The following is a 12,141-nucleotide window of genomic DNA, read 5'->3' as shown; positions in this document are numbered from 1 at the left end:
GTGGAGTCTCCAAGACACACGGAGAGAGAGGGGGGGGGGGGGGGGAAGAAAGTGCTCTTTATCTTGCTACCACCAACCCCCCCCCCCCACACACACACACATACACTCCACCCCACCCTCAACAAAAACAATCTCTGAGAGGCTTTGCGGTTGGCACTCCAGGGTTGGAGAAGAGGAGGAGAAAAGAGAAGAGGAAGAGAAGAGATGATTGTAAGAAGATGGTGAGAGAAGTGGAGACACATTGATGAGCGACACATACCATCACACATACCATCACACTTGCTCACCGTGTTTGTCTAACACGATGCCGGATGCTCTGTATTATGCAATGATGAGTATTAAATGTTTAAGGAAATATGAGTACGAGTGTTCAAGTGGTTCATTCAATGATATTCTAAATCACTGTGGACCTTTATGAATAACTTACAACGTCCTGTGAGATGCTAACGTACATGTTATATGTATGTACTTCTCCCATACACCTTAAAGCGTAAGTAAAAGCTACTGTTGTGTCAGATTTTCTTTCCAGGAAAAAACAAAAATACTTTAACACTATCATTTTTTCCAGGTGACACATTTGTTCTAAAAGTCCTCTAAAAGTTTTCAAAAAAAAAGTTTCTAAAAAAGTATGGGGGAACGAATATGTCAAAATATACCAAGCGGGTAAACCGTTTCCCCTACTTTTGTTTTGAAACTCTATGAGATAACGTTTATCTTTCCCGAGAATGTACAACTGTGGTGGAGAGAAGAGGTGACTTTCACAGAAGCCATGACATTAAAATGAAAGTTTATTTTACCGCTAACTACAAAGAAAACGTGGGAGCTTGCGGTATGTAAAAAGGAATCATTTCACTAGTAGAGCGTCTGTAACAACGGTCAGCTTTCTTTTTTTTTTGACCCTTCGGTGACCCTTTTAAAACCCCCCCCCTTGATCAACCCGATGGGTCTCGGGTGTTTAACGCTCAGAAACTTCAAGGTGTCGTTAGAAAATCCATCAATCTGGCCATAAAGTAGATTTTGTGATACAGCAGATTCCTATGAGATCAGTCTATAGCACATGTGATCTCACAAACAGGCATCTTTGCTGTTTAGCAACGTCTTGTCTTGCTAGAGCAGGGGGTTAATTCAGGCAACAGGATTACACAGCACGTGAAAAATGAATTAGGCACAACCACTCATGTTTGGTGCAATTAGTCAGCCTATCCATGGATATTGGTTCTTATGGGTGACTTGAAGGGATTTTCTGATTAATTTTTTAGGGCTGTCTGGCTGGATGAGTGATACTGCACACTTGAAATCCCTCCACGAGCCTTTCTGATGTTTGTTTTAGCGGTTTAACACTCAGAGCAGCTATTAAAAGCAGTGACTAACCTCTTGTCATTCACGCACACGGCACAAACTGATGGAAAGCGTCATGTGAAGCGGTTCACGATGACGACATCAATCATATTCCAACTTCAGCAAAGGCTGTAAACAAAAACAAGCTCCGTCTCTGGGTTCCCTCATGAGGCTGTAGCGCTTTGATTTCATTTCGCTCTGTTTTAAATACCGCTTTATTTTATCAGGGAGTTGGGGAATGGGTGGGGGTAAAGGGGGGGGTTATGGAGGGGAGAGGAGGGAGGGGGGGGACAGCTCAGTTCAAAGCCAAATCGGAACACATGTAAAGTTTGTGACTGATTTGCAGTGCTGCGACTGTGATCTCATACTGAAGGAGACTCTTTTTTCCTTCCCTGAACCTAAATCGAACTCGACTGCATCAGGCTACAGGCACGTTCGTGCACTGTGCTGGAAAAGTGATCGTTTCTGCTTTGCAATTTGAAAGGAGGAGGGAGGCGTTTCTTAGGCTTAATTGACAGAGGTGTATGTTGTGTAATTATTATTGATCTGTCTCATGGCTGCTGCTGCTAGTTTATGTTGTTTTTAGTCAGTATCAACCACTTATTACTACAGTTAAAGAAGCACAACTGCAAAAAACACAAATATAAATACAGTATAAAAAAATAAGGAAACAAACAATAGTACTTCTTTGCAGGCAGGTAACTCAGATTCTACTTTTAATTTAAAAAAGCAGCATATAGTGCTACAAATGTTATTAGATTTGAGTAAAATAGTAAGTAAAATGTTTAAGACTATAGTTGAGGCCATAGTATGCCAAGCGTATGTAATACAGAAAGACACTGTTGGCTGTTTTAAGTGGAGATTGTCTAGTTTGCAAGACAACAAGAACAAAAAATAAAATACAAATCATGAGAAAAAAAAAAAGCAGAAATACCCAGAGGGAATATTCATACCTTTATCCAAAAAAAGACCTGAAAAATCACTACAACTTTAAACGTCTGTCACCACCTTATTCAAATTCTGGTGCCTGAAGCATGAAGTTTCAGCCACCAAACATCGAAACATCTCCATCCCTGAGAATGTGTTTGTTTCTTATTTCTCCAGCAGTGTGAGCTGCTACTATTGCAAGAGCATCACCACCAACATTGACAACTATTCAAAAAAAAAGACCATCAAATAAAAAAGCCAGTTTCCCTCCAGTAGCACAAAACCACATGATTAGTGTTTGCACTTGATATCAAAAGAATACAAATAGCATCTGAAGTGCACAAACTTGCACTCAAGTCCAAAGAAAGACTTTTAGTTGGGTGGATACTGAAGACCTCAGATTGCCTCCAGCTACTGACACAATAAACCATTAGGAGAGAAACAGTGAACAGTGCATTGCAGCCAGCAGCAGAATCGAAGCAGAAGTGGACTTACAGATGGTGAAACCGAGCTGTTGGGGAGGTAGGGGTCAGGCAACATCAGGAACGGATACCCCGGGTACGCCGGCGTCTTGTACATGCCTCCATCTTGCTGCTTCGACACTGAGTTCAGACATGAAAAAACAAGAAACAAGAGTTATAAAAAACGCAACAACTTCACAAATGTTTTTAATTTGAATGTTCAGTTTGTAGGAGTTGAAACTTTTTATTCTTAAATTTTCTAAGCAAACTCTTCTGGTTTGAAGATGACGGGTCTCAATATGGATTTAACAGATATTTCAAATTTGATTTAAATTCATATAAAAAGGGAGGGCTATGGTAGAAACATTATTCACACCCTGTGCTGTAAGGATTAAAATAAAATAAAAAAATAAATAAATAAACAAAACACAAAAAAATTCTAATACTTACTCCCACAGTCTCACTAGAAGTTTTATCTATGTGTCTCAGAACAAAAAAAAACAAAAACCTGAGATCCAAAATAAACGTGCATACAAAGTAGGTCAACTATTTACAAGTGTTCTAGTTACTACATGTTATATCCTTGTATGGGTGCAGACTACAATACTTGAGACAAAAGCGTTACAACCGTCACCTTGCCTGAGAGGCGTGAACTCCTGTAGCCTATGTGTTAATTTATCTCTCACCACCACCCATATTAAGCATCTCTGTGGGTCAGCTATAACTAGATTATACCTGGTCTGTATGACACACAGAGACACACACACACAGGTCTTTTTCATTTACTTTTTTTTTTTTTTACTGTTCCACTCTAATCACTTGTCACTTGCTGAGTTCTTCCGAAGGTGCCAAAACTTTTAACGTGGCCGGAACCAGACTGACAGAATACGAAATTACGCAATGGCATCATTCAGACTCAGAAGAGTCTCTTTTCTGTGGGCTTCACTTGTTCCCCAAGACCCCCCCAATAGACACGTTTGACACCGCAAATCCACTTTTGATGGAAGATTTTTGCTCAAACATACACCATGTGAGAACAGTTTTTTTCCTTTTAGAAGTGATTGAAATGAGTTGCACAGCTGAGTGCAGCCTGCAGTACAGCACCTATAATCAAAACTGCCGTGTATACGTTCTCTAAATGCGCCTTCTTCTAGGGAGGAAAGGAGAAATTACTCTGTTCTTTAGGGTGGCAACCATGAAAAAAAAAAAAAGAAGCAAGAGCTAAACCTCTCAAGGACCCAGATTGACCCCACTTTTGGCAAAGTCTGGCATAAAGCTACACTGCAAAAAAAAAAAAAAAAGGAAAAAAAAAGCCTCACCATGTCAACAGTTTGGGTCTAAAAATGTCTGTTAATCCAAAATGTATTCAAACACAGCTGCACAGTATCAAAAAAACATTTGATACAAGCTGCTTTGTACTGTATAAAGGTGGGATTACCACATTCAAGGCCAAGAAAACACCCAGAGACCATGTTTCACAACCTAACTTCTTAAACTGGACATTTAAAGCGAGTAATTTCCACTCAGATCTCTTGAATATCTCATGAGCTAATCTGAAACAGACACAGAGGAAACTTCCCCACTAAGTGATAGATGTCTGAGAGATAAACCGGGGAAGACGATGAAGGCACGATGGGCATTTTTTTTTTCCGTTTTTTGCAGAGTACACCTGAAAACAACTCTTTGAAGTTGGCTTTAATGCAGTAGCACGTGTCCCCGTGACCTAAATGCTCCTTACTTTGACACAGTAGGAGGGTTTTTATCGCTTCTCAGCTGTTTTCAGAGATAGTATTGGCTACTCGAACCGGGTGAGTGTATGAGGTGTGTTTTTGTCTTTCTTACCACCGTCGAGATGCTCCCGGTGTTTCTCTGGGAAGCCCCTCTGCTCGCCTTGCTGTCCCCGTCTGACCGCCTGGAAGGGACCGAAAACACAAATGATCCACAAAAATAAAAAGGGAAATAAGGCGATGGTACCCTTATAGAAATTAACTACACAACTATCCTAGAGTGCGTCTGAGAGTGAGAGTGAGTTTATAACAACCTTGTCATACTTTAGGGGGTGTTTTTTTTTTTTTTTTTTTTGCTCACCTATGATATGGCATCCCTGTCCTGTCCCTGCAGTAAACCTCTGGGAAACTGTAACCCTGAAGGCTTTATGCTTTTCTCTTTTTTTGGTTTCATTCAACGCTTGTCAGCAGCGTGTACAATAAAACAAGCTTTCCTGTCTCGCTCTCTCTGTTACACACACACACACACACACATACACATACACTCTCTGTCTGTGTTACAAACACACTCACACACAAACTCCATGCCACCTACCGCTGCGTTCGGACTTTGATTTATTTCCGACTCGTTCACCAAAGAGGACTTGAGGTCGGCCAGGTCTCTCTCCGTGAACGCGTTTTCTTGGATTTTCTCCTCTTGCTCTCCTTCGTCTTTGAACGCTATCATCTCATCATTCGCTCCCAGGTCGTCCCCGCCGCCGCTGCTGAGCTGAGGCATGTCGACTTACCCCCGCGATATTATACACTTTTAAAAAATATATATATGTGTAACAACAACAACAACAAAAAAAAAGTATAAATAAAGAAAAGAAGGACTTTTCTGTTAAATCTCCTCAGCGTGCGACGCCTCCAAAGTGCAGAAACCCCCACCGCATGCAACAAAAAAAAAAAAAAAGTTGAGCTGTGGCGTCCCCCGGCTGGCTGGTAGAGGACTAATGTTTCCCTACTCCAGCAAACAGCTCATTTGAGCCCAAGACAAGGCGAGGACTCTCGACTTCAAAGGACGCCGACCGGATGATTGACAGGTCCGATGACTTGTTGGGGGGTTGTACGATTGTTTCGGCAGAGGGCTGAGCCTCTTAAAGAGACATCACCTCCCTGAGCTCAGCTGCAAAGGCATTATTCATGACTTCCAGGGGCGAGTTCACACCATCCACGGTCCCCCTGGCTGCAACAGTCTGCTGCGTCTGGCCACCAGAATTTCACATAAGTCAAATATTCTCCCCGAGGACAACGATTCAGACGTATAGATTGGTTATATTTGACGTTGTAGTCAAGACTTTTGAGTGCGTTTGTGTGCTCTGGTTTCAGGAAACAGATCCTGCACCATTTTCTTCATTATTTCTCTGCAGCTAGAGTTATTTTTTTCATCCATTTTACTTTGTTTATCTCACACACATTTTATTTTTTTTTTATTAACCATATTGAAATGATAATTACTTTGGAGTACAGCTATAATCTTGATGCCAAGTTTGCACATAATCTGCACTTTTTTTTATTTGCCATCAACTGGTTTAAAACCAAATGACAATGATTCACTTTAAGGAGCTAAAACCAATTTTTACATTCAAATGTGGGAAAATGTTTTTTTTCCCCCCCCTCTCTAATGTGGAGCCAGCTCATTATTTTCCATGATGACCTTTTCCAAGGTTTTTTTTTTTTTTTTTTTTCCAAAGTTGGTTTAGTTGAGGTTTCCGTGCATGACTCTCCATCTGAACTTTTAGTCATGCGCTCATGCACATTCACAAGGATTTTAATTGAAAGTATAACACTTAAAGCTACATGAATATCAATTGTAGAAATGTATAAATAATAACAGATTCATTTTTCTCACTAGTTCCCATCAGAGGCTCATCTAGGGGATGAGCACTGCACAACACAACAGGCTGTAAATGCTGTGGAATGTGGCTTTGGTCCACATGCGTCCCTATAAAAATGAGCATTAAATAATTAAAAAAAGAAAGAAGGAACTTTTTTTGACCTTTACGTCTTTCATCCCCACTGCTTCTATTTTGCAAATCGTACTTTGGCTGTTGAATATTATCAGCATGCATACATGAAATATTAAATATATCAATAAACACAAGATTAAAAAAAGCATGTTGGGCGATACACTGCAAATCTATTCGGCATGCGTTCACTTCTATACTAGCGTCAAATGTTTTTAGCTGATGACAACATGCAACGTTTTGTTTACTGTGTAAAACTGATTAAATGCAACACAGCACAACTTCACTTTCACTTTTTGTGTGTGATTTGTTTACTGAAGAGAAGGCTGCCTCTGTGATGGAGACAGCTTCCTCTTGTGAGTAAAACCTGCCTTGTCTTTTGTTCTTTTTTTTGTGATTCATTCACATAAAACAAACAAAACATGTGTCTTGTCACTTTCTCTAGATTAAAAAAACATACTTCTACAAAAAAAAAAGAAGTCTAACCACATTTTTATTGTTGAAAGATGCAACTGCTATTGTAAAATGTTTTTGTTTTTTGGAGGGGGGGTATTATCAGCATCAAGTTAACTTTAGTAATTATGCATTGTGAGTTTTACTTCCATCTCAGCAGTCCTTTTGTAGCGGCTGTTGTCACACTGTTCAGTTGGTCGTTTTCACATTTCAGAACAAAACTCCTCATTTGCACTGACAGAAAAAGTGGCAACTCAGGCAAGAAACAGCAAAATGTAGGACATTCTGTGAAAAACATCAGAAGGCACGGCATACTCATCAATAACAGAGGCACAGCATGTTTTTGGCTGGTCCTTACATCCCCCAGATTTTGTAACAGTCTCCAAAACAGCAAAAAGTGCTAGCTATTGCAACTACTTGATTGGAGGAGGGAAAGAAGAAAAAGAAAAAACATAGTTCAAAGATGTAGACTTGAAGTTCTGATGTCTTATCAAACTCGTAACTTGCCTTCCCCTATTTTCCTCCCAACGCCAATGCATTTTTAATGCTGATACAGTAGCATATCTGGTCTTCAGAGTTTTTAATTGAGAAATATTTATACACTCCCATGCTGTGACTTAATATTTGACTTAATCTGAGTCGGTTGCCTTGAATGAAAATGATGATCCACAGCTGGGAAACAGAATTAAATACAAACAGAAAATGGGCCTGGTATTTGCATAAAACTGCATATTTATACAATATCGTCGATGCATATTAATAAAAAGATTAAAATGAGCGATTTTAATGTATGCAAATCTAAATTATAAATGAGTTGTTTAAACTCCTTGTTTATTCGCCTTGATTAAATATAGACAGCTGTTTTTCCAGAGAGACAGCACCTCTCCTGTGTCGGCCACGTTGCCTCGTGAGCTTGCCACACTCTGATCTTAACACAGTTTCCCATGAATATCTGTGCTGATAGTTACGCACAATCATCACATGGGTTCACAGGTTCACATAAGGCTATAGGCGATAGTTAGCCCGTCTTTCTCACTCACAGACACACACACACACACACACACACACACACACACACACATACACACAAAACAAATCCAGAAATGAACTCATTCTCTACACATGATCTCTCTTGAAATACTTTGAGGTGTTCTGACCTACAAAACACTTTCTCTCTCTTTATATCTTTCTCTCTCTCTCTCTCTCTCTCTCTCTTGCTCCCTTTTACACACACACACATACACACTGGGTTTGATAATGTTGTCAGATCAGAGTCGTATTTTAAGTTAACACCATCCTGCCATATCAGTCCAGAGTTTTTGAGCACAGACACACACAGGCATCCTATCTCTTCATCTTTTATCTCAAACTCTAATGGCAGTCGTGACATCACACATCATCTGTTGGCAGGAAAGGCCAAATAAGGAAACATGAGAAGATAGAAAAGATAAGCAGCCCACACAGAAAACAAAAGGATGCATCGCTGCTGTGACCCCAGAAGGCGAGCTTTTCAAATGCAGACACAGATACGAGCTGTATCTCTGAGCAAGACAAAGACTGTGGTTTTATGATAAAGGAAACATGTTTATATATTTATTTATCTAAAGCTTATGGAAATAGCAGGGTGCAAACAGATATTATTGCAGTCTGGTTACAGTCTGGTTATAGACAGCAATAATGATAAAAGTTTAAGACGTTAGAAAAGAAATGGGGCATTCTTGGTATTTATACATGTTCCTGTTAAAAATGTGTATTTAATCAAAATGCAGAGCAAGCATTAAGTTTCCATTGGAACCACAGATATTAAAGAAAAAGCTGTTGTATTAGACCAGTGGTTCTCAAACTGGGGGTGACAGGATAAATCTTAGGATAGGATGACAGATATAGCATATTTCTTATTTTTCTCAGACTTTTGACTTATATTTGCTTCTTTCTTGTGAATTACTGGATAATTTGATGTCTTGAAGCCTCTAAATGTTATGTCTACCACCCACAACTGATATGCAATCTGAGTCAAGGGTCTCAGTTTGCTTCAGTTTGAGGAGTCACAAGTCAAACAGGTTGGGAACCTTTGCATCAGACACCACACAGAGATCTTGTTTTCGCCCCTGAACACAAACACCTTCTTTTTTTAAAAAAAAAAAGGTAAACAGTGGAAATGAATGATACACACTTTACTGTCAGAGTATAAAGGACTCATTAAATATGAGAATGTCATTTCAATGAGTTTCTTTCCATTTCTTAATCATCAGTGGGGGGGAAACGTTCTCTCTTTAACATGTTTTTTTTTTTTTTTTTTTTTCAAAGATGAATCACAGTTGGTTCAAAAAAGATTATATACTGTGCTTTCTAAAGAAACATCAGGCGCATTAAAGCAGCAGAGTAATTAAATCATGTCCTTTCATTGGGGTTAAGCCACATCCAAGCGAACAGCTCTTAACTGGAACCACTTGTGTGCTTTTTATTGGTAGTTCTCCTACAATCAAAACCATGTCCTTCAAGGCAACATACAGCCAGCAATGTGGAACCTTGACAAATCTTTTCAGCAGTTTTATTTTATTCCTATGCCTCTACTATGAAACTAATCTCTTAATATTAAATATTCAGCAATAATGTGGTTTTAGTGAGATGAAAGGTTATGTATGACTTATATTAAATTGTTTTTAAATGTTATGTGGACCAAGATAGTCACCAATCTTCATGCAAAATGCATTAAAAGGTCGAAGTAGATGATATTCAGGGTTTATGCAGCTGAATAAGGGTTATCAAGTTTATAAATCAGGTGCCAATAACCAATGACATCAATCACGTGTCTTAAAATCCACTTATCCTGTTATTTTAAGTGCTTGTTTATCTTCTGAGATATGTCATCAGATTCACCCTGTATTTGTGCTGGAATCTATTGTGAATTTGTGTGAAAGTAATTTATTTCACAGTGAGGATGATGTCAATGCCACATAACTCCTGTGAATGTGGGTTTGATATCTGTGGGAGTGAATAACCTTTGAATCATTTCAGAATTTTTAGAACTCATTTAAGAAGTAGCACACAGAGGTGGAAACATGAGACACAACAGCAACGTGCTGTTAACCACTAATAAAGGTTACAAAAGCCAGTGTTAAGACCAGGATTGGTATGACAATCAGCACATTCTGGACAACAATAAAATACCGGTTTCATTTCTGAAGGGTGAACATGTAGCTGTGTGAATATCCTGAAAAGAGGAGATACTAGCTCAGCAAAAAAAAAAAAAAAAAAAAATCTTGAATAAATAACAGTAAAAATAAAAAAACAAAGAGAGAGAACTTGATGTCTTGTGCTGGATAATGAGGCCTGTTCAAGTTCTAGTTTGCTGAATGTTTGCTAATTTGAATGTCTGTCTCTTTTGATTTAGCAGAATGCAGTCCCTTTACCTCTTCGTTAGCTCCTTATCAAACATTTATGAGTTGATATCACAGATCAGATCCGAGGAGGGCTTTGGGGGTGAAATCAACAAACATAAACAGAGGAGGGAATAAAGCTTTGAAGACTCATCGCTGGTCTTCACCAGAGGATCAGTGGACGAAGTTGCAAACACTTCATTTGTGACTTTGAGGATCTAAAATGTAATAAATGTACATTTTATCTTATCCTGAGCAACTTAAAAGTGTCAGGCAGTGATGAAGCTCAGCCATTACATCAAAAATAGTGAAGAAATACAGAGGATCAAAACACTAAAGCTGCTCTTTGGCAACCGAGGACTTGATTGCTGAGTTTCACCGAGTCTGTTCCAAGGATTGTCTTCTAAAGTGCCATCCTTTTTTTCATATTGTGCTATCCATCACTGGGTAAGAGGAGAAACCCCTTTTTATTTGCAACCGTTTACATCTCTGTTTGGAACAAAACCCTTCAAATGTTTGCACGCAGCCTGCTCTTCTCCCTGTGTGCTCAGAGGAAAGAAAAAGCAAGCTGTGGTTGGAACAGCTCTATCTTCACTCAGACCCGCTTCAGTTCATGAACTTTTTAAAGACATGCATTAACAAATCATGCCCCGGCTTATGAAAAACAAGTCTGATAGTGACTGGAAATAGCAGCAAAAAGAAGCTTCTGCGTCACGCCGTGTCACCGCACATGCACTCACTGCAAGGTTTGTTTGTGTGTCGCTTAGCTGACTGAGGTGAGGTGAGGTGATTTGCAGGTTTAGGCTTCAGGTTTAAAGGCAGGTCTGGAGGTTGGGAGATAACTTCTGAAATATATTCCACAAGAGGTTTCTAGTGGATTTCGCTCTTCTTGCGAATTGCATTTAATTTCTTCAAGCTCCGACTCAACATCACAAACTCAGTACTGACACTGAGCAGCCGGTAAAGACAACACAGTGTCTTTAGTATGCATGTGCATGTGACTCTGGAATTATCATGTAAGACCGAGGTGAGATAACGGTTACCAAATCATGCAGATTATATACTGTAGTTATAAAGATTTGTTTTCCCTTAATTTTTATAGCATGTAAGATGAGACTTTGTGCATTCTTTGAGACTAGTTCTGAGCAAAAATAAATACAGTTACTGTATTTTTTAAGTAGGCTAACTGTTACTGAATAGACTATCTCTCAACTAAAACAAGCCCTGTTTCCCATTTATTCCCTTTTCCCTCTAACATCCAAGTAAGGATTCAACATATGGCTTCCTCTAAATAAAGAACAGTTACATCAGATGCTAAACATTGATAGTTCACAAATGTCTAATCGCCATTTGTTTTCTGCTGTTTTCATTCTATACATCTACTAGTTTGAAGAAAGTTATTCACACTGTAATCGTTTGTTTCATTTTGCATGTGTTGCATAAGAGACAAAACACCCACAAGAACATTTTTTGTGATACAGAAGCAGATATAGATAACGACTGTACTGTCTTTACAGCTAAAATCAGAACATAGACAACGAGATACGTAAATATTTCCATGAATAATATAGGGGGGAATTACAAAATACAGAGAGAACATGACAAAAAAGCATTAGCGATACAAATATTGAAAGTGTTTAATGAAAGTTTAACTCTAGAAATTAAGATAATTCATGAACTTGACTGAAAAACTGTAGTTGCCTTGGATTACTTTGGTCTTGGTTACATTAAATAAGGAAGATGAGGAGGAGGATCAGACCTTGGCCTTTGGTCTACAGGTTACCGTGCCCTCTGCACACTCACACACACACACACACACACACACACAGACATAGACATATGCACA

General features: G+C 39.0%; 1 protein-coding gene across 11 annotated transcripts in view; it reads right to left on the bottom strand.

The window, feature by feature from the left end:
* Positions 1-12,141, bottom strand: part of tcf7 (transcription factor 7) — a 114,512-nt gene that overhangs the window by 77,323 nt on the left and 25,048 nt on the right. For 2 of the 11 annotated variants that reach the window (XM_067608588.1, XM_067608593.1), the window contains exons 1-3: positions 5,049-5,589; positions 4,569-4,638; positions 2,761-2,867 (exon numbers count right to left, since the gene is read on the bottom strand). In XM_067608588.1, coding sequence (XP_067464689.1) covers positions 2,761-2,867; positions 4,569-4,638; positions 5,049-5,231 — 360 coding nt within the window. In that variant the 5' untranslated portion in view covers positions 5,232-5,589. Of the gene's footprint in view, positions 1-2,760; positions 2,868-4,568; positions 4,639-5,048; positions 5,607-12,141 lie in introns of those variants that run through there. The other 9 variants (XM_067608585.1, XM_067608586.1, XM_067608587.1 and 6 more) reach the window with 9 other exon arrangements.

The sequence above is a fragment of the Thunnus thynnus genome, chromosome 13 (genome assembly GCF_963924715.1).
Source record: "Thunnus thynnus chromosome 13, fThuThy2.1, whole genome shotgun sequence".
NCBI lineage: Eukaryota > Metazoa > Chordata > Actinopteri > Scombriformes > Scombridae > Thunnus > Thunnus thynnus.
Note: the sequence above shows the minus strand (reverse complement) of the source record. Positions and strands in the feature narration are given on the sequence as shown.